This window comes from Solea senegalensis, unplaced genomic scaffold, assembly GCF_019176455.1.
Source record: "Solea senegalensis isolate Sse05_10M unplaced genomic scaffold, IFAPA_SoseM_1 scf7180000015042, whole genome shotgun sequence".
In the NCBI taxonomy this organism is placed as follows: domain Eukaryota; kingdom Metazoa; phylum Chordata; class Actinopteri; order Pleuronectiformes; family Soleidae; genus Solea; species Solea senegalensis.
The window spans coordinates 1-23,078 of NW_025321205.1; the positions used below are offsets into that span (position 1 = coordinate 1).

Genomic DNA, 23,078 nt, shown 5'->3' on the forward strand with positions numbered 1-23,078 from the left:
CTTTTGAGTGATTTTGGACCACTTACTATACTATGACATTTTTGGGTGATTTTGGACAACATACTATACTATGACTTTTTGATAAGATTTTAGACATACTATACCATGACTTTTGGAAGGCCCATTTTGGGCGACATACTATACTATGACTTTTGACCCTTTGGACTGACATACTATACTATGACTTTTTGACCCATTTTGGATGACATACTATACTATGACTTTTTTTACCGATTTTGGTTGACATACTATACTATGACTTTTTTGACTGATTTTGGACGACATACTATACTATGACTTTTTTGACTGATTTTGGACGACATACTATACTATGACTTTTTGAGTGATTTTGAACAACATACTATACTACGACTTTTTTGAGTGATTTTGGACAACATACTATAGTATGACTTTTTTGACAGATTTTGGACCACTATGACTTTTTTGAGTGATTTTGGATCACATACTATACTATGACTTTTTTAAATGATTTTGGATGACTTTTTTGAGTGATTTTTGAAAACATTCCACAGTCTGATATTTTTGATAGATTTTGGACAACATACTATACTATGACTTTCATGAGTGATTTTGTACTTTTTGAAAGACATACTAAACTATGACATTATGGTACCTAAACATAGCTTGGAAAAGTTTCATAAAATACAAGCTTCTTTTCCACAAACCTTGGTGTTTCCAAAATATACACCTAATATTGAGTTACAGAAGTGATGGCGTCAGGAAACAAAGAGAACAGGTCTGTTTGCTAAATGCTCATACATACTACTTTAGCTTTTTTTACACTTCTCTCTCATGAATGAAGTTGATAAGCTCTACTGTAAGTATAAATTAGGAAAGACTCAGTCATTGTTGGGTTTAAGGTCTTGGGTTTTCTTCCAAGTTTCCCACATTCTTGCAGCAATGCTCCGTTGACCTTCTGATTGACAGGCCAGTGGATGAGGAGCTTTAGAAGCCAGGGGTTGGACTTGAGCTCTCTGTGTGCATTCTAATGGGATGCTGTATTTCAGAGAAACTGGACTCACAGCGGTCCAAGGTTAATCTAGATGTCAACACCTGCCAAGTGTGCTGCAGATTGCTGGATGTTGACATCCCCCATCTTCTCATCCACTGTGGAAACTTAATGCAGCAACTGATTTCTCAGTCCCTCCAGGACAAATTGTAGAGGTTCATATTTTTAAGTGCTGCTGTGCATGGCTGCTCCTCCTGGCATTGGCTGCTAACCTGCTTAAGTACTCACACCATTGCTTAATTTACACTTTAGTCACACTGCCAATGTTTTCTGTTGCTGTCCCCCAAAGCACTTGAGGAATTCATCTTTTTAGAAAAGTGTTAATTAATCTCAACTGTCATTATCCTTTCATCTCCTCTCAAGAAAAAAGATATCAACTCTGTTCACATGTAGGTAGTGAAAAGACCCCGATTTTTGAAATCCAATAAAAATATTGAAAAGCATTTGTGTTCTTATAATTCTTCTAAAAGTGATATTCATTTAACTGATTGTTGTATTTATTGTTATATTTTGTGTCTGACTGCTATTTTTTTAACTTTATAGCAACAATTAGAAAATGCTGAGGGTTTTTTCCACTTTTTTTAATTTTACTCAAATTTTTGACAAAGGCACTCACACAGCTTTTCAAAATTAAATTATTTATTCAAACTTTATTGCTAGTTATAATAAGATTTTCTGTCAGATTTTTGCCCAGGTTCATCACAATTTAATTTAAATGTTCATGTTTTTGGTTTTTAGGTGTCACAACATTAATATACCGCAGAACAATAACATTCAGTCTACCAAGTAGTATCAGAAACTACATGAACGTTGCAGCTACATTTTAAATGTCTTTGTCATAATTGCTGCCTTATTCTCTGTGCTGTAACTTTTACAGAGCATTAATGTACTCCTGAATACCAACCAAATGTAGCAAATTATCACTTATCCTCCTTCTTGCTGCTTTCCAATGCTAGTTTAAAATTCTAATCAGCACATGCCCTCCAGACTGTGATTACCCTTTATTTTTCAGTAATAATGAGGAAATTCCTACAGCAATCGATGTGTGGCATGAAAAAGTAGCACATAGACATAAATGAGTGTGTCCAGTGTGTCTGAAGAAAAGTGGGGGGCTTAGCAATAGATGCAAACAAAGCATCATTAAAGGGTATCATTCACCTGCCTCTGGACAATTACTTAAACTAAATGTGATATTAAGGAGGTACCTGAAGTCACAAACTCCAATTTCCGTGGTATTTTTTACCCGCTCTCCTCCAGTGGAGTCACTTAACCCACAGAAACCCTCTTAACTCCCCTGCCTCTCCCATCACACTCCCTTGTCTAATCCTTCCAGTGCACCAGTTGTTTTGCATTTTGTCAAAATTCATTTATTTTCTCTGCAGATCAAACTAATTAGAGGAAAGGCTCATGGTGAAAATACATCTTTATTGCTGTCATCATCAATAACGCACTCCTTATCTGGGTCACTGCACACTGATTGGCTGCATGGCAAATGGAGTGGAAATCTTTCATTTTGTTCAGAGCCTTTCATGTTTCAAACACATACCCACTGGAGAAACACTCGGAGAGGGTAAACAGTGAACAGACCTCCTTTCTTTATAAATACCTTGCTGTGGAAAGAAACGAGATGCAGAAATAGAAATTCGACCAGATAAAGGTTAACCCGTCTTCTGGGGACTGAAGGCTCTATTCAGTCACACTTGATAAGAAAGCCTTGGGGATTAGTCAAAGAAATTCTCCCCCAGGGTGTTGAGAGAACAGGTTCAGGTGACAATAATTATAATAATGTTAAAAAAAGAAAATAACACTGTTTACAGTGAGATAGCACCGAAAATATTTTTTTAAAGGAAAACAGATTATGATTTTTCAACTTATCATACAGAAGGAACAATTTGGCATTCAAGGTCAGTGCATTTGCTGGTTAAAAAAAAACAAAACAGGAAAGTATTGGATTATGTAATGAGCTGCAGCTTCTCATTTTGTTTGTATAACCTTTTTCTTACACATGAGCATAACTCCTATTTTTCTTTTGCACCAAAGAGCAGAGGCAGAAAATCCTCCACCCAGATTCCCGTCCTTATGTTTTCTGAAAAACCCAAGTGACCTGACAGAGCTCAGTGCAGCATTGTTTTGTTGACCATCTCATGCAAAACAAGTGACTCATTTCCTTCTGAGCATTTTTTTGTCTTGAAAATATGCACATATATGTCCCTTTAGTATTCACTATTAAGTACTGAAACGGATAGGACCATTAGGGTTAGGTACACACATCTCACCACAAAATGACAGTAACGGAACATGAAGGAGATTGTCATCGTTCTGCTGTAGGTGATTTTATGAGCAATTGTTGAGATTGATCAGATGAAATAAAAGGTTCCTGAGCTATCTCAAAGTGCTGTCACCTGAGAAAAGCCCTTTTGAAAAAAAAAAACAGAACTTCCATAACCAGGAATGTACATACACTTAGTTTCTGGTACGAGTTCATGCAGTAAAAATACACTGTTAGAAACTGAAAAAAACTTTTATTCTCAATAAACTGTAGTTATGCTGGGGTAAGATTAGATATTTTTGTCAGTCTATGTGGTCATTGTGTCAGATCAGGTGATTTGTTTTGGGTGAACCTTTAAATTATTGCTGTCATGGCTGATACAGTCTAGCAGACTGTATCTTTCCTGGCCGACCACTATTCGCCATTTTTTAATGACGTGCAAAGTGAAAGGAAACCCTGAATCTGAAGAGTTTTGTCTGTGTATTCAGATGTGACCGTGTAGATTTTTTAGAATTTAGCTTTATGATTTAGCTAAAGAACTCTGTACCTCCGGGTCACACGGTGATGTAGTGGTTAGCACTCTCGCCTTGCAGCGAGAAGACCCGGGTTCGAGCCCCGGTTGGAACAAGGGCCTTTCTGCATGGAGTTTGCATGTTCTCCCCGTGTGTGCGTGGGTTCTCTCCGGGTTCTCCGGCTTCCTCCCACAGTCCAAAAACATGCAATGTGGGGATTAGGTGAATTGGACACTCTAAATTGACCGTAGGAGTGAGTGTGAGAGTGAATGGTGAACTATCCAGGGTGTACCCCGCCTATCGCCCGATGTAGCTGGGATTGGCACAGCACCCCCCCCGCAACCCTCTGGTGGAGGATAAAGCGGTAGATAATGACTGACTGACTCTGTACCTCCATAAACTGTGTCGCACAGCAGCAGCTGCTTCAAGCAGCTTCAAGTACTGATTGCGTTGATAAGAGGGAAAATCAGCAGGTGAACGCACAATAACTAACTTCCTGTTGTATTTAGCTCAGCAGAATGCACCTGTCTTCTACGGCCAAATTGTCTGAGCTGATAGTTGATCATGTGCTCAATGCAAGGGAATAGCAAGAGTGATCAAGTGTGAAAACATAGACCCTCATGGAACAACAGTCATTTCTGGGTGACAAAGACGCATAAACATCTCTCTGCAGACTCCGAATGTGTGAAGCACAGAGAGACCTTTACATATCGTGCCTGAAATCCCCCATGCTACACCCCCAAAATACTTAAAAACCTCTTGTCTACATTGACCTGTTCTGATCTGTGAGATTTACCTGTACCTGTACTTATAGGTTTACAAGATATTTGGGACCACATTCAGGTGTTTTTTTGTTAACCCTGTATGCAGCTCTGGATACGGGTCTCTGTACCACAAAAAAAAAAACAGAGTTACTGCATGAGTATTTCAGCTCACGTAATTCACAGTTTCATCCACAGTAATAGATCGAAATGTCTTTCAAGGATTTGGCCTAAGCCCTGTCACACAGAGTTTTCAAACCATCACATACCCACTGAAACCCCTTCTTCAGTCAGGCTACATAAGTGACAATCATATCTGTGTTACATTATTATGCTAAATGTGTATTGGTATTGCAGGTACATCCCATTTCTTGCAGTGTTCTGCATATAGTCATTATTGTATCGGTACATGAAGGTCCACAGTAACAGAATAAGGTGACAGTTCCCAGACATGATGATGCTGTGTGTGAGCAGAGGATTAGTGATATTGGATATATGTTTTTTTTCTTCCAATAGATAGCAAGTTGGTCGTTCTTAAAAATGGGTGATTTTCCAAACCGTGTGCACTTTCACTGCTACTGAGACCTGCAGTCATAAAACAGCCAGTGTGAGCTGACACATGTTGAAAACTTAATACAATACTGAGGTAAATGGAAGCCAATGGCTACACGCCTAAAATGTGCTTTAGATAATTATCAGCTTCAGTATGAAATATGTGAAATATTATTAGCATTCAGGCTTTAAATTGTCCTCCACCTGACACATTTGACTTATGAACAACTAAAATATAGATGAAAAAGCAGACAAGGAATGTGGATTAACTTTCAATATCGAAACATCACTTTCACTCAGACCTTGAGGCTCTTATTAACCAGAATAAAGACTAATGGGCAGATTGTACTAAAACAAAAAATATGCTTTTGTTTTCAGTAATCTATGAGATAAGAGGAAAACATCCAAAGCCAAATAATATCTCCCTCACACTGTCTGCTCGGCCCCTAATTTTGGATTAAACAAAAGCTATACCTCAGTAGTTACTTACTGTACAGAACTGTCAGAGATTTATTTTGTCAAAGCTAGGATATTTGAAAACAAACAGAGCAGCAAAAGGTTGGCATTCATTAGCACTGAAGTTAGCTACGTGTTAAACTGTTAAACATTTGTCAAGCTAATATTACAGAATGTGATAGAGGACACTTGAGGCATTCAAGACTTAACACACTTAACCCTAACCTTACTCTGTTCACAAAAGTAAACCACTGCCTCATTAGGACACACACACACACACCCTAACCCTAAACACACACAGTGTAATAGTAAATCAATAAACAATTACAGTATCCCGCCATGATAACACACAGACTTAAAAGCCTCATTGTTGACTGTGTCTCCATATTTCCAGTGTTTGTAAAAGTGCAGCTGAAACAATGAGGGGATGTTTGTTGCCTAATATGTGCCAATGAAGCACCGACATATATATATATCTATATATATATACATATATATCTATATATATAGATGTATATATACAGTATATATCTATGTATATCTATGTATATATATATATATACATATATATACCCCTGTAAAGACAGTATCTTCACATTCATTAAGTTTAAAGTTTAAGCCTTAATCTGCTTAATCTGCAGTTGTTTGTCATCTGCGTGACCAAGTATATCATTTTGCGGCACATAAAAAGTCACCTTGATTCTCAAGACTGTACAGTTTGGTTTCAGTTGATCCCCGAGTGGAGGTTAGGAAAAAGAAAATAGACCTAAAAACTACAATCTACATTTGTTGTGATTTACATGATAAACGTTGACATAACAGAAAAAGCAGTCGAAGACTAAATTTCAAAACCTTCAGTTACTGTTTGCGGAGTCTATTTTGAGATGTTTACAACATAAAAAAGCATAGGTCAGAGTGGTAAAATCCTTTGAGTTTATCATATACTACAAATATTTGAATATAAATAGATCAAATTGTGTTTTCTTTAGGGGATATACAATATGCAGCTAAAAAAATATGGTCTGAGTAACAGTTCACATACACATTTCTGGTGACAGAACCTAAACTTACAAGAGATCTAGTATTTTTTGGATTTCTAATCTGATTTTAAGGAAAAAGTGAATGAAAAGTCTTGATTGTGAGTGTGTGTGAGCATGTGCATCACTGACTGTGCCGTTTTTCAAACCGTGGCATTATTTTGAGAAGAATTTCTGAAGCAGAAAAACATAAAATCCATATAAACTTCACAGCCACTGATCTGTAGCCAGCTCTGACCTCTGTCATAAAAGCAACATCTTCTTCCCCTTCAGGGATGGTAAAAGAAAAGCAGACAACCTTGGACACGTTGTTCAGCTCTTCAACACATTGGAAGACCAGATGAAAACCAGCTTTAGTCACATTTACACATCTTTATGAGACAGGACAAAATGGAAAAGGAGATCGTTTGATTGTTTGAAGACATTTTCTTAAGAGAATCACATTGATACAAAGATCTATCATGGAATACCAGTATTTTATATACTGCAATTGTTATACCACATTTTTATATTCTGTAACATGTGTACATCATAATATGCCAACTTTGCTTCAAAAAGTGTTCAGTTAGTTCATCCAAGAAGAAAAAAAAAAAGAATGTTTTAAACGATAATCAACTCACCATGAAAGGATTACAATACCCTGCAAATGCTCACAGTCTGTGTCATAATGTCTTTAAGCGTTTATCTTTACCACGAGAGAATACACACAAACAGAATGCTTTGGGTAACTCCTTGGACTCGATCCTGCCTCTCATATAAAACACTTGTAATAACTGTATGCTTATTAATGATGACACAGTCCCGAGGGGAGCAGAGACAACACTGTGACACTGTCAGGATGCAAAGCGATGTGAAGAGTTACCGTCCCAAACATAGATCCAGATACGTCATAAAATAAACGTGTTGCCTGAGGTTTTTTTTTGTTTTCATTCATGTAGGAGAAATGCACAGGTTTCCCCTCAGTAAAAACTAACTCAGTTGGTCAACTTAATAACGGATGACTCTTTAAAACTTATACCATTTGGTTGGAGTTCTTGGTTTTTGCAATTTGGGGTCGTCAGTTTTGTGTCCATGTTTCATGTTTTCCAATTCTGTCTGCCTGCATCAGTGGCTCCGCTCTTCATGTGACGGGAGAGAGTTTGTTGTTTTGATCAAAGCAACGGATGGGTGTAAAACCTCGTCATCACTGAACATGCAGAGGCCACAAAGTGCCAAGAAGAGAAGTGTGAACACGCTTTAAATTCCATTCATGAGAAATTGAGAGGAATGAATGGTGTTGTTGTTTCAAATGAAATGTGTGGGATATTGTTTCTTTTCATGGCTTTTAATTTGGTTTAACATGATGAAAAATACAATGAGTTGCTTTCTTGCCAGGGGTAAAAAAAAATGAAATAAAAAAATTAAGTTTAGCCGAGGATACAGACTGGAAACAAGGAGAACTAAGCTGGGCTGGCTCTGACACATCCAGAACTTAATATTTAAGATGTGAAGAACACCGTGTACTTGGGGGAGAGAGACAGGCTTGTGGTGCATGGATGCTCTTTCACTTTTGGTTTTCCTAGATTATACACAGAACAGAATACAGAGCTGAGCTTGGCTTTCTTTTTCTTTTTTCTCTCTCCTCCAGCTTCCGGCTTGTTACCATCAACTTTCACAGCTGTGTTTTCCATTTAGCCGTTTAAAAATGACAACGATCAAGCCTCCGTGTGTTCCACCAGAATAACCTTCCACAGAAGGGGCACGGTCACTGCATCCTGGGCAAAGCAGTGAGCGCATACAAAGTACAAAGTGGCCAAAGTGTTTTTCACTACAGCAGAATAATAATGGACACAGCCAGGCCATTCTCCGGCGCTGACACAGCAACTCAATCTAATCTTGCATGGAACATTTCTTTTATCAGTCTTGAGAAAGGTCTGTGGTTCATGATATTCTAAAAGTATATCACCAGCGACCACAGCCTTTGGAATTTAAGGCTGAAGTACAAAATAAACTTCCTCTGATTTGTTATCCTAACGTGGTTTCATCCATATCCATACTATTGACCGGCACATCTCTTGAGTCCTTTTCATTTTTGCAGTAATAGTTAAATAATCGTTTTCTACCCTGACGTATAACCTGTACGTCCTTGGATATATCCACATTTTACATATTGCTGAGTCCTATTATTTTAGTTTGGCTTTTGTCTCTGAATTTGAATGATGTGCTCTTAAAAACATCTTAATTCTAAAGGTGCTTTAAAGTTGTTGTCAGGCAGATTTCCTCCCCTAAGCACAGAGCCAGACTGCCCGTCTCACTGTTCCCAGTCTTTATGCAAAGCTTATCCAACTGGCTGTAGATTCATATTGAGCTGACAGATAATAGGAGCAGTATCTAACTCCCAGAAAGTGTCTCCCAATGTCAAACCATTTCTTAATGTTATTACCTAACAAATAATTTATAATCTTAGTTACAAAAATGTTGTTTTTCTTTCCCAAGAGTGGAAAAGTGGTTTTATGCCATAAAGTCCGAACAAATAAAAGAGTGGTTTCTCAAAGTGTGTGTGTGTGTGCACGTGTTTGAGGGCTGTGGCACAAATGAACTGTGGAGATGAGGTTTCAGCACGTCTTTGAAAAGGTGTCGCGTTGAATCATGGCTCCGAGTCGTCTTCTATTCTCCTAAAGTCTGTGATTCGGTGTCAGTGGGATATTCGAACTGTACTCGTCTTCTCCTCGTGAGACAACTTACCAGCACTGACACCAGTAATTGCAGAGAAGAGAAATCTCTAAATTAGGAGCGACAACAAATACCATAGCTTAAACTTTTAGCCACCCAGGTCACAGTCAGAAGGAACTGAAATAATGTCCGAAAAAATAAGTTAACATAATTTTGACACATAGAATTTTACAATATGTACATTATATTTAAATTAAAATAGATTTGTCAGTTGTCTGATTGGGTAGGTCCTCTACGGAATTCTCTTTTTTTTCTTTTTTTTTTCTCCATCTATCCAGTGTTATTCCACAAAGCAGAGTTCCCATTAAAAGCTTAGTGCCGGCCAATCAGAGTGCAAGTAAGGCTTCCATCGTCAAGTCCCTGCCAATAGTTGGTCAGACAGGGCCAAGCCCTTAGCATCACACATGGCAGACCCTCTAACACCTTGACAAAAAGAAATAAATATAAAATATAAGTAATATTTCTATATTCATAAAACCAAACCCAGGATAGATTTCAACTCTGACGTGGTCTCTCTCTGTAACTCAGACTCAAGCGGTGGCAACTTTCCTCTTTGCCAGTCTACATTACTTCCCTTTTCATCTCCATTTTTGTGTAGTTTTGCAGTTTTTTTCAGCAAACCTGTACATCGTATACGCAAGTAAACAAAATGTAAAAGTGCGTGTTTTTTTGAATATGTTTTATCCACTATATCCAAAAGTGTTGCAGGCACTTAAGTCCTTCCCAAACATTGTAGGTGTTTTTCGACAGTGGAGCAGGTTGGTTTGGTTATTCCTGGGTTCATGTGTGTCATCTGTCTGTACACTGTCTGGCGAGGAATGGGCCACCCAGGACTGCTGCTAGCCAAGGATGTCCAGGTAGACCGGCGTGGCTTTTCCCATGGCAAACAGGACTTTCTGAATGTCCTTAACGTTCAGTCGCTGCTGCGGTTCCCTCTGCCAGCAGCCCAGCATGATGTCATACACCTCCTTAGGACAAATCCGAGGCCTCTCCAGAACCCGTCCCTGGGTTATGCATTCAATAACCTGCCGAGGAGAGAGAGGGCAGTGGAGTGAGACGGGTGATTTTCCCTGGCTGGTTGCTTTGGTTTGCTCGTAATGAGAAAATGATTGAATTATTTGCAAATTATGTGATCTTATATCACACTCTATATTGTATATTCAAAGTAGTTTTTTTTATTTATATTTTATTTATTTTGTTTGTGTATGCTGTATGCTTAAGTAGTTGTATCTATGGCCTAACCTATATGTACTATATATAACCTAACCTATATGTACCTATATGTTCTGGAAACTCTTGCAAAATAACATTTTAATCTCAAAGAGTTTTTATAACGGTTATAATAATAATAACAAGTCTAAGTCAGGGGTGTCCAAAATTTTTTTTTTCAGATTTGATAATTTGAAGACAGACAGTTTTTAACAGTAAAAGTTTCATACAAATGCACTGTTTTATGTCATTTGAATGTCAATGTAACCAAATCTAAACCACACAGGAGTGAAGAAATTCAAATTGGGAGTGAGATAAGATGATAACATAACAGGCGATGAATTGTTTCAAAGCGCAACTCCTCACCAGCTGACCCAATGGGGACAACATGTGACTGAGGCAGATTGTCTGTCCCACTCTGTCGCAAGCCATAAATAATGCATTATAAGACCGAGGCTGCGGGCCGTCCAAAATCTGTCTGCTCCAATGAGACTGTCCTTTGAGCTTTGAACTAATGAAACTGAGATGAAAGAAATAACCAGTCTTAACTATGTGTAGAGTTTTGTTTTTTTAAGATGTTGCTCGCGGGCAAATGGCTACATGACTTACTGCTGTAGACTTCATTATTTGTGTCAACTTCTGGCCAACGTAGCCTAAATGGATGTGTATGGTTTCATTTGTGTGTAAAGACCAAGCACAACAGTCGCACTGATGAAGGTTTTTTTTCTGTCTTTTTTCTGAGGTGTAGAATAATTACCAAGACAAATGAAAAGGAAACACGGGAACAAATGAAGGTAACATGCAATTTCATGCTGTTGCAACCTTGCGTCACAATAACGGTGTCAGAACAAAACATTTCATGATCTGTTGCTCGGTAAAGCATCGTTTTCTGGAAAGCACGTGTGACAAACCTAATCTGTGTTTGATGAAATATGATTTTACAGTGGCTTACACCCAAGCACGCCAACAAAGCTGTAAATAAATAAATAAATTGATACTGTTACTATTACCAGTTTGTCGTCTTTTGCAAACAGACAGGCACAAGTCAACTTGTGACTGAGTGTGAATCCAGCTGTTTTAATGCAGTGGTAGCTTTGTATCCTCTGGAAACTTTCTATAATACCAGTGACAGTGCTGGGGATTATTACGTCCTCTGACATATCTACCATGTCAGTCAATTTAAACAGGGCCTTGGGGGTTGAAATTAACAGTAATACTGAACATTTACAACTATTATGCTTCCACAGAACCTGATCAATTCTTTTTCCAGCAACAGCACTTCATAAAAAAAGTAACACAATCTCCATAATCACATGAACAAGGAACATTTGAAAAGCCTTTGTGCCCACAGACATGGCATAGAAATGCTTCATTTTCTGCTGCAGACGTACGAAATGTGTCATCACATCTGCTCTTTGAGTCTGGGTTTTTCCAGGAACGCAAACACATAATTAGGATTAAATGAAATCATAGGTTTTGATTTTAAGTCGGACTGGCTTCACTTCGTGTTTGGTCCCTCGCTGTGTGACTTCTGCTGACTGTGATAATGGAAACACTACAGGCCAGCAGCTCACAGATGTAATTAATGGCGACTGTTAAAATTTAGATAAATTGGTGCAAATGTGAATCTAAGCGGCAAACCGTGTTGGTCATCAGGGACAATTTTAAGACCAGGAGTGCACATGCATGAGGATACATGATGATGAACTTCATGTATTCTTCTTTTTTTTTTTATAGAAACTATATAAAGCTGCAAATGTTCTTATTTCTGTCTATGGAGAAAAGAGCGTTAAGGCAAGGCAGTGCATTGTCATTGTAGCCCTATGAGCCTATGATCACACTACAAGGCTCAACTCCACGCCTCTCAACAAGTCACTGAGACAGATAAAGCAGCGAGACACTCGGCTGCAGGCTGCTGTGAGACACCAGATCTGGATCTGCTGTGATTAAGAGGCCCGGGCAGGAAGGGGGGATGTGGGGGGGGGATGCTAAACGGAAGAAGTGATGCAACATCTTTGACTCCAACTGTTTTTTTTCACTCCACGTTTTATCTGTTTACGTTTAACATTATTTAAAGACACAGCAGACATTCAAAACAAAATGAGGGACCACATGTTTGGATACAACATAATGCAATTTCTTCTCAAACCCCCCTTTCCTCAAGAAAGAAGATGATAACATTAAGGAAAATCCCTGTTTGTGTCAAGTCTAAGACTGAAAACCTTTGCTGTGCTTTGCTCACTGTGCCACATGCCAGTGTATTCTTTTAGGTCAATTTAATGTTCTCAATATGCCCGATTTACAAGAATAATCCTAATTAAATTCTACTGACATAAAGCAGCACCTCAGATGAGGAAAGAAGCCAATCATGGCTGTTATGTAAAGCAGCATCTTGTCTAGTGGCAAAGTGGCATCAATTTATCACCTGGTTGGGCCAGTGTGACTCTCAGAGAGTGAAAGTAAACAACATTTGTGCAGTAAATTGTGACCCACAATGGCAATGCTCGCTTAATTCTGCTATTAGAAAGCTCATGCTTCCACTTCTACTGGAGCAGAGTGGCGTCATTCCTCACCCCAGATTGGCAGCGAGGGAGAAACAATCTATTCAGTCTCATCCCGAATTCTTAGCACAGTCAAATATAGTGTTTATATGTGTTTGCTATAAACACCTTTACATGACGTTTCAAATGGAAATTCACCACTGGATAATCTGGGGCTATAATTCTCAGCATGTGCGTGAAAGTGTGCAGCACAGCCTTTGATATCATGTGTATACTGTATCCCGTGGAGGTTCGCTTCAGGCGCTTACCTCATTGTTACCCAGCTGAAACCAAGGCTGCTTCCCATAGGTGAAAATCTCCCAGAGGATGACCCCAAAGCTCCAGACATCACTCTCTGTGGAAAATTTCCTGTACATGATGCTCTCCGGGGGCATCCAGCGAATAGGTAGCATGGTATGTCCTCCAACCTGGCGACAAGAGGAAAAGAAGAGATGGTTATTGCAAATGGAAATGTAGTTAAAAAACAGATTAGGAAAATTTTGTCATCAGCAAAACTCCCCGGCCTCTCGCGGATTAACTGTCCTTGTATGTAACTGATACAATGGGCTTAACATCTCATGAATGAATGCTGTGCTGCTGGAGGAAGACACTAATGCGATACAGGGAAATGCTGACTTATCTGCCACCTGCTCTTCATGTATTGAATCATGGTATGTGAAATTCTTTAAGTTACAACATTAAAGCGGCTCCTTTGTTCTTGATAGAAAAACAGCAGTATGTGGTCCCGGGCATCAAGCAGAGGATCAAATGCTCTCAAAGCGTAGAATCAGTTTTATGGTAAAACAGCTTGAGTCAAGGTGTTAGGAAAGTGCACTGTACTCTCCTATACAGTATGCACGGGTTCATATAGCGGCAAATAAATTCTCCTTTTGTCGTCTCGCACTAAACACTAAACACTAAACATCCACATGGGAACCTTGTGCATTCATGATAAGACGTTTTGTATGAAGCATTGCAAAAGCTGAAGCACTGAATATGTCATCTGTAATCTCTTTAAAGCAGAAATACATGAAATCAGGTCTCCTTTACTGTAAACCCTCTTGAGGCTTGATATTAATCAGTTTAAACAATCATCCATTAATCATCCTTACTCTCAGCTTTCATTAGCAGGCATTGTATCAAGATCTGTTGAATCTATTCCCCATTCATGTCAGTGGCGGCAACTAGATGGACAAGGCTGATGTCGGAATGAACAGAACAGATTGCACGTCTTCAGCTCAGGATCCGCAAACGCCTCTAATGGCAGTGATTATTCTGAAGCTCACATGTCAAAGTCCACTATTGACAGATAAGATCATTAAGATCCTGTTTTGATTCAGATGCTGGACGTGCACTGTACATTAACCCTCATTACTGCATACAATTATCACTGTGCTGAAAAATCAGTTATGTACACCAGGCTACATAGTGTTTACTGAAAATGCAAGTACTTGGCACCCATCCATCAACTAAGAAAAAAAATCAGACGCACATTCAGATGTACTGTACGTTCTGAAGTCATCATGAGGACATCCTCACCCTCGCATTTCCTCTGCGTTACAAACCTCATTTCATTCATTCCACCGCAGACTTGTTTTCCAAATTAATTTAACAGTTCCAACATCTGTGTGCCTTCAGCGATGAGGCATTTTAAATATTGATTAAAAAAAGTTATACTGGAGTCATAATAATTACCTGCTAGTTACATCGTGCACTCATTTCACCATTTCCTTTGAAAGAAAGTTGTATTCAGTTTCAGCTTAATGCAGCAGATTGTTCTGCTCGACGTTTCGAGAGAAAAACACGGGATTTGTCATTTATGAGACCTCTGTTGTGTAATCTGTAACCTCTGAAGCCTTGGATTGTGTTGGAGCAGCTATTCTTAAATTCATGTGTTAGTCCTGTCCAAGGTTTTAGTAAATACTAACTCGCTTTAATCCAATATTATAGTGGCAAACCTAGTTTGCAAAGATAGATTCTACTGCACGTTTGCTGACTTTGTAGTGCTATAGCTCTCTTTGTGCTATAGTCACACCTGTGCTATACGACACCTATAACACCGCCGACTCGCAAAAAGTTGGAAAATTACACAAACAGCTACTCTATAGTCATCACTGTAGTGCACACAGAGGCCTGCAGGAGACAGCTGATGGTCATCTGAAGTGTAAACTCTGGGAAAAAAAAAGAACTTTAAATAACAGTAAGGTGCCAGTATACTACACACCTTAGAAACCCCCGGGAGAGTTTCTAGAAGGAGTCATGAATTGTTCATATCCCACAAGGCACATGTTGTTGAAAGAAAACCTTAAGACATTTCACATCCTCTGGATACTCTACGCTTTTGGACCTTGGAGCTCTTAGTGTGAAGCCTCTTCTGGAGTGTCTTCAATAGGGCAATAACTGGTACATGGTGTAGTGTCTACTGAATTGTCAAATCACAAGGGTGTATGTCTCCCTTACATTAAACCCACATTGATATTTTGTACACATGGCCTGGAGGTCAACAACACCATTAGAGATGGTTTTCTATAAGAACATCGTTACGCTGACTGTGGATCAAAATCACACTCCAAACCTCCAAAATATAAAGTTTTGGTCTCAATGGACCATGGCCACTGAAACAGGGCTGCTTTACTGCCAAACCAATCAGATAGGTAATGACGAGATGTTGAACTTCCTTCATGAAGTATGAAGGTGAATCCCTAATAATCAAATGGCTGCCTAGAGTGAAAAGTTATTAGGATTAATATCTTGTTAGAACTATCTATATTATGTTAAAAATGACAAACATTATATGTTTATTGGTTATTCAGTTTCACAGGCTGACAAATGTTATTGAGGCAGATATTACAAATGTTACTATTGAGATGAGCTGGCCTCTGTTACTATGATCATTATTGTTATTGTTTTAATATCAAAATAATTGCCTCTTGTGTCACTATAGACCACTCTAGACCATTCAACAGCAGATGGGTCAACACAGCCACAGCTGAAGTATTTCCCTTGGACACGTCAGTGAAATAAAGCTGTTCTGAAAAGAACTGAAGGTTTTTGTGTTATGCTTCTAACGTTGAGTAGGCTTGTCCTCCGTAAATGTTCCCTTAAATCAATGAACTAATTCAAAGGAAAACCAAGGCTAGAATGAATTGCTTGTATAAACTGATAATCACATTAAAACAGTCAAAAACAGGATTGTTGTGGTATTACTCTCAGGGCCTCCAAATAATTAGTAACATTACTACTAAAATAAACCGAAGAATCTAAACACAGTGTTGGCATAGTTTATATACTAAAACAGCATAATACATATACTGTACTCTTTGAACACATGCAAGAGGAACAGTGGAAGACGTCAAGTACTGCAGACGATTTTGTCCTTAAACACCTGTCAAATGAAGTTTAGCTTGGATTTTGAGTCAGTCTAGCCAAATGTTATGTTGAATCCTTTTACTTCTTGGCAAGCTTTACATATATTTTGTTCCATTCACCTGAAAGTCTGGGAGGGTTTGTTGAGCGCACACCATTTTAGCCCCATTGTGCAACACATTAATACATTTACACATCTTCTGCTAATGGAAAAGTGCTTATCTCTGTCGCTGCGAAGTGAGGAGCAAACATTCTCCGGTCACACTCTAGCTCGTCTATCACTTGTATTGGAGATATGAACAGAACCTCAAACACTGAAAAGTCGTTGACTGACTCATAGCCTACACAAGTACGGGATAATCCCCTCACCCTGAAAGACAACTCAAGCTACCTGACACTCTTCAGTGGAGGGACAGAGGTCTATTTTGTGGCACCGAAGAAGGTTGGCAGGTTGCTCTTTTGGGTTCACCTCCAATCTCATTAGCTAAGGGTTCCCCTACAAACTAACGGCCAGATGAACACTGACTGTACACACCACCTGGTGTCATTAGGCACGACACGTGTTAGTTCTGTACACAACATTAAGCCAACATTGATGCAGGGACCAGTCATCCCCTTGTTTAAAACCTCAGGGCAGAGCCAAGCTTGGTAGGCTGAAAGTGAGGAGAATGGGTGAGGGGCTGTATACCCATCTGTCTCCCTGTGGGGCTTTCTAAAGATTAAACAGAATTAATTAAGTTCCTGTTAGCTTAAATGACTTATCTGAGGCCCACCCTGCCCATCGCATGCAAGACTAAACCTCATCAGATGCATGCTAATGATCCAGCCACCGCTGCCATGGTGGGGGACATTAAAATTGCGTGACTCTCTGTTTCCAAAATGACATGTAGGCAATCACCTTGGGCCTCAGTGGCAAGGCCATGGCAATTAGCTCGGAACATGGGCGGAAGAAGAAAAAAAAAAAGTCTGAACACATAATAAAAATAAAATAATTGCCCTTGTAATTATCCTCATCTTTCTCACTCAATGTCACACCGAGAAGCTGGAAATGCTCTGCGGGGAGTGAGGAATGAGTCTGGGGCTTTTTTTTTTGTTGCTGTGTAAACTGGATTAGTGCTCTGCCTGTCCCACCGTGGCAGCAGAGTGATTGGATTAACGGCGTGGCGAGCACAGCAGCATGGCAGGAGGATAGATTACTGGCCCAGTTGGGCTCATTGACGGGCGCTCTGGGGCCTGCAGGGAGCCCTGGGAGGGCTCAGACTCCTAAAAGGGCCAAGATAACCATCAAGACACAAACTCTCTCCCTGCTCCAACCACACTGCTATCTCTGCTCTCCCAGCTCAAACAGCAGAGAACACAAGTTCACTTTTATAAGGTATGATGTCCATTAACTTTATACCTGCTGCGCTGCTGCAAAGTGGAGATAAAGAGGCATCTACTCTGGTCCCTGCATGCCGGTGGGTGGTGAAATTTTGTGAATGTTTTCAAAACAGATAAACACACACACATGCAATTGAAAATTGAAAAATTCACATTTTCAGTGTTTGCCTCTCAAGACAAAACCATAAAATATCAGGGGTGAATAGTTTCTATGTGTCGCTGCAGCTGACTTTGTAACCGTTACGTGAATATGAAATTACCGCAGTAATTGTGTGTCATGCTGTTCAATTATGTGTCCTAGCCCAGAGTGCACAAAAAATGTAATCTTTTTTTCCTTATGGACAATAATGTGGACATGAAAAGAATTTAGACAACTTCTCTTGTCACTCAAATCCAATAAGAGGATTGACTGACATTAGTGTTACATCAGATTGTGGTGTGACTTTATTATTTTTTAGTATTGAAACAAATACGGTGTTCACACTGTAATTTTCCTAAGATATTTGCAGCCGTAGTATTTACTGTAACTGGGCCATATTCAATCAGTGTAGCATTATTTTCATATAAGACAGGTGAGAAAATTGTTCCATTATGGCCAAAAGCTATATACAATCTTACTAACTTAAAGGAATACTTCACAGATTTGCAATTCGCTTTGTATTACTAGAATAGGGGCAGTATTTTTGAAACATTGTGCTTCTCAACCTCATTTTCCACAGTCGAGAAATATCTTCATTCTTCTTTTTTGGACCAAGGGTCACTGGTGAGCATGTATCAAAGAAAAGAATGAAGATATTTCTCAACTCAGGGGAAACTGAGGTTGGAAGCACATTTTTTTTCAAAAATACTACCTCTATTCTAGTGATACGAACTAAATGCAATCAGTGAAGTATGCCTTTTATAGAACATTAAAAGTACATTTTTGAATTATGGACTCATGATGACAACAGTAATTTATTACTATTGGTCAAGACATAATCCCCCACATAATACCCAGTAAAACTGCACCCTGCCAACTTCACACTTCTATGTGCATATATTGAATAAACATGATAAATCATGTTCATTTGTGGGCTATAAAGATGCTGATGGGCAGGTATTTTTTCCCCATAGAGGTAAGATTCTGGATTACTTTGCCCAGCTAATCTAAGCCTCTGCAGGTGGTAAGTTTAAACTTACCACATAGTTGTGATATTGTTATATCTTACCTAGCAAATATATAGTTCCTGCAACAATCTACAAATAACGCAGAGACTATTTCCTGGCCCCTGTGAAGGCATCATCTGAGGTCAACAATACCATCTCCTCAATGTCTCAGATTTATTACTCCATAAAAAAATTGATCATGTAAGACTAAGAGTGGCTTGCTAAGAGAGAAAAAAAAACAGACCCAAGGGGAGAGGCAGAGCAGATTTTTTTTTTCTTTTCATTGCCTTCCTGCAGCAGCAATAAATATGGCCTGTGTACTCATTAGCGCAAAGCTACATACAATTTTGAGGAGCTTCTGCTTGATAAATAATGCAGCAGAGGAGCGTCTGTTTGATCCTTGAAACAGTACAAACCTAGGGACCATTTGTCTTCAAAGCAATGCAGCACAGGTAAGCGCAGGCTTCCTGGCAGTGTCACAAAGAACACTATGTCCTTGGAACTGAGTCAATAGATCATAACGTTATTGCAGCGTTTGAAATTCATTAGTCAGTTATTCAAAAAAAGCAGATGCTGGATTCACAACTATTTCCACAAATGTTAAGGATGATATTTAATTTGTCACCGCCCCATTTCCAACGTTAAGTGGACACATTTGGTACTTTTTTTGTTCACACTGTCCTACTTTACATTCACGGAGTGTTGCACTGACTAAAATGAAAAACAGAACCCTGCCATTGGTAAATGAAAACACTCAATCTCCAAGTAAACCTCTCGGTACAAAGTCGGCAGTATGTTTAATATTGCGTAACAAAAAAAAAAAGAAAAACTCCAAGTTCATCCTATGACACACGACCGACATGTCACTGTTCGTGCAGTAAGCTTTTCTGAGCTCTTTTCTCTCCTTGTCCTTAAGGACCAATTTCAGACATGGCAGAGTGGTTTTCATATCATCAGAGATTACATGAAGCATAATGTGAACTCACTGAATGGCTACTACAATTTAGGGAGGAGCTTTCCCACACTTTAACTTTAAATGAAATGAAACAATGGATTTTGCACCAATTATGAGAAAATATACCCAAAGGTATATTTTGGGTATGTTGTGGGCCGTAAAATTTAGTGCCGTGAATATTATTCTAGGGGAGCCAGTGGACCTGCACCTTGCAGGAAAAATGCATAGCATATCTATAAGGGTGACATACTGTAGTGAGTAATCCACTATTATTGCACATTTAAAGCATTCAGCAACTTTGGAGCATCCACTATCATTCATACCACACATGCATAATTCAGTGCACCATTGTCTGAAAGCAGGAAAACATTACCTGTGATATTGTGTGGCAGAGGTATAAGACATCTACATAGCAGGCAACTGTGCTGCTGCCCGTCTGTCTCTTTTAAAACAACACAAAAGCGTAGCCAGTGCAGGCGGCACAGGAGGGTATGACAGACAGATGTGATTTAGGACAATATTCATGTTTTTTTGGGAATGTTCCTCCTGCTGCAAAGTGTCTCTGGAGTCCCAGAGGGCAACATGCATCAAAACGACTAGTCAGCGATGGGAGGAATGTGTTCTTGGCAGGATGCTGCTATTTATAATCACTCAACACAGGGAAAGTGTCCAATACTGTTAGGAGCTCCTTATCTCTGGGCTCTGTCAATATTCCTCTGTGTAGGCAGGTGGTGATGCTATCACAGAGGACAGAACAGCAGCTTCACTCACTCACACACATATACAGTCTCAGTTTACAAGTCAACATAATTGTGTGTTTAATACAACATACACATTTCCAAAAACTAGTCTTACAGCAGTGTGTGTGTGTGTGTGTTTGTTCGTATTTGCCTCTGCAGAATCAGTAACTTTCTCAATAAATTATTCACAGCAGTAAAATTTCCTCAAATTCAGCTCAGAATTTGGAAGGAACCAACATTTGATTGAACAACTTTCCTTTGGACTGACATACCACTCTCTTTTCCCCACGTCAATAGTTAGGTCTAAACACAAAACTTGTTTTTGGCACAGACTGTTCCTTTAAAAAAACTTCTTTTCGCCCCGTGGCTCTTGTCATTGCTAACTCAGCTGTTAACCTGACCACAGACTAACTATCCACAGAGGCAAGAGCTCTTTCTTTTCACCTGTCAGTGAGGAGCATGATGTGGTTGGATGTTCACCTCAGCCCTCCAGGTCCTGCTTTCTTTGCTCTGCTCTGACCAACAGCAGGAGTCTCTTGCATTCTGTCAAGAACATGGTCCGTCCCTGGCATCGCTATATTGATTGCACGAGGCGCTTCAGTTGTATATTTTTTGTACTACTAGATATTTTACCCACATCTACTTATAGAATCTCCAAGTGCAGCAGACACACATCAATTCAGTAATGAAAACAGTTTGCACTGTTTCTCTGTGTCCTGTAACTGTCTGTGACTTCCGTCTGACTGAGCAGTTAACTCACAGCTCATTATGGACATGATGTGTTACGACAAAGGTAGAAACTGACGTGTAGTCAAAATAGGTAAAATTGGCATTAAGTGTACTTGGATGGGTAAGAATTAAAGCTTGCATGCTCAATTATTTATTTCTGGTTATTGTTTGTATATTGTATGTCCAAAACTGCTTCTACATTAGAATTAAAACAATTAAATTAAACATTTAATCTTCCAGCTGGCGCGTATCTGCCCACACTAGATCAGCTATGACAAGGAACAATTAATTGTGCAAAAACAAGGAAATAGACTCATTTGTATCCATCGGTATTACACTGTTCATCGAGTTTCATTCTTGTAAATCTCCTTCATCAACGGGGTTAACGTCACAGTTTAAATGTCAAATTGAATTGAACAAAAGCATTCCGCTTCGATATTTAAGACCTGCACTTTTTTCGAGCACCTACTCAAAGTACTCTACATGTCAGTGTGTTCACCCATTCTCATGCATATTCATACAGCACTTCCACATTTGAGCTTCAGGATCTTGCCCAAGGACACTTTGTCATGCCGAACCAGGAATAAACCCAACCACTGGCCATCCAATTGGCCGACCCACTCCACATCCTGATCCACAGCTGTTTATTTTGTCCTATCAAGAGGGCAGAACCCACTTGTGTCTGAGGCTGTGTGTGAACTGACCTGATGAAATAAGCACTTGTCTCTCACCGTAACATACTTGGACCGCCACTGTTTAAACCAAATACAACGTTTAATGAATATTCAAGACAACGGTAGAGTACACTATATGTGACATTGATGTTAATCCCAATAAGCTTTGAATAATACATTTAAAAAAGCATGCCTGGAATATGAATATAGCATTAAGCTTTGCCACAGAGCATGAAAAAGGTCTTCGTTTCTGTAATTTTCTTCTGTACTTCAACTATCCAAACATGCACAACACATGCAAATGAAATTTCAGACAAAGACAATGTTGGAATTCATGCAGTTGCACATTGTCCGGATGTTTGTTGTGTTATTTTTATGTTGATCGTAACAGCCTCCAAAAATCCACTGCTCTGCTCTGATCACAGTTCTGTAAACAGAATTTTGCATGAAGGTTTTTAATAAAGTCAGATTAATGATTTTTTCTGTTCCCTCGAAAACACCCACAACTTAATTGCTAAGCGGACACTTCTATATCCACTCAGGGCCAAAACAGTTTGTAGGCTGGATTATACTGATATGTACTTGACCACAAACTGTGCTGTACATTACAGGTTTATTCAGGTTTAAATAATATCGAGACCCACACAGCATGGGAGAGTGGTGTACCAAACTTAAAAGACATCCTACTCAAATTTCCTTATTAATTATTTCATGTCTACACAATGTTGCCCCTAGCAGAAGAGCATTTCACAACTGCAGGCATTGCCCCAAGCAAAGTCTGAACTAACCCAGCTGTCAAGCTGGGAAAACAGAATTGCGCTCACCTAAAGTCATCACGAAAGACTAACCAGTTGAAAAGAGTCAGATCTATAGCACCCCATCACTCCATAATATACATTTATTGATTTATTCAGAATGCTAAATTCCCAAGCTCAGCTGCTGCAGCCTGGTTTGCAGCATTCAAAGTTGATAATCGTGTTAAACAGCACATAGGACATAAATGAAAATAT

At 39.2% G+C, this 23,078-nt stretch overlaps 1 protein-coding gene across 1 annotated transcript in view; it reads right to left on the reverse strand.

Moving 5' to 3' along the window:
- Positions 1 to 7,023: 7,023 nt before the first annotated feature.
- Positions 7,024 to 23,078, reverse strand: part of LOC122761896 (NT-3 growth factor receptor-like) — a 127,218-nt gene continuing 111,163 nt past the window's right edge. Inside the window, exons 14-15 of the mRNA XM_044017077.1 lie at positions 13,348 to 13,506; positions 7,024 to 10,354 (exon numbers count right to left, since the gene is read on the reverse strand). Coding sequence (XP_043873012.1) covers positions 10,169 to 10,354; positions 13,348 to 13,506 — 345 coding nt within the window. The 3' untranslated portion in view covers positions 7,024 to 10,168. The remainder of the gene's footprint in view (positions 10,355 to 13,347; positions 13,507 to 23,078) is intronic.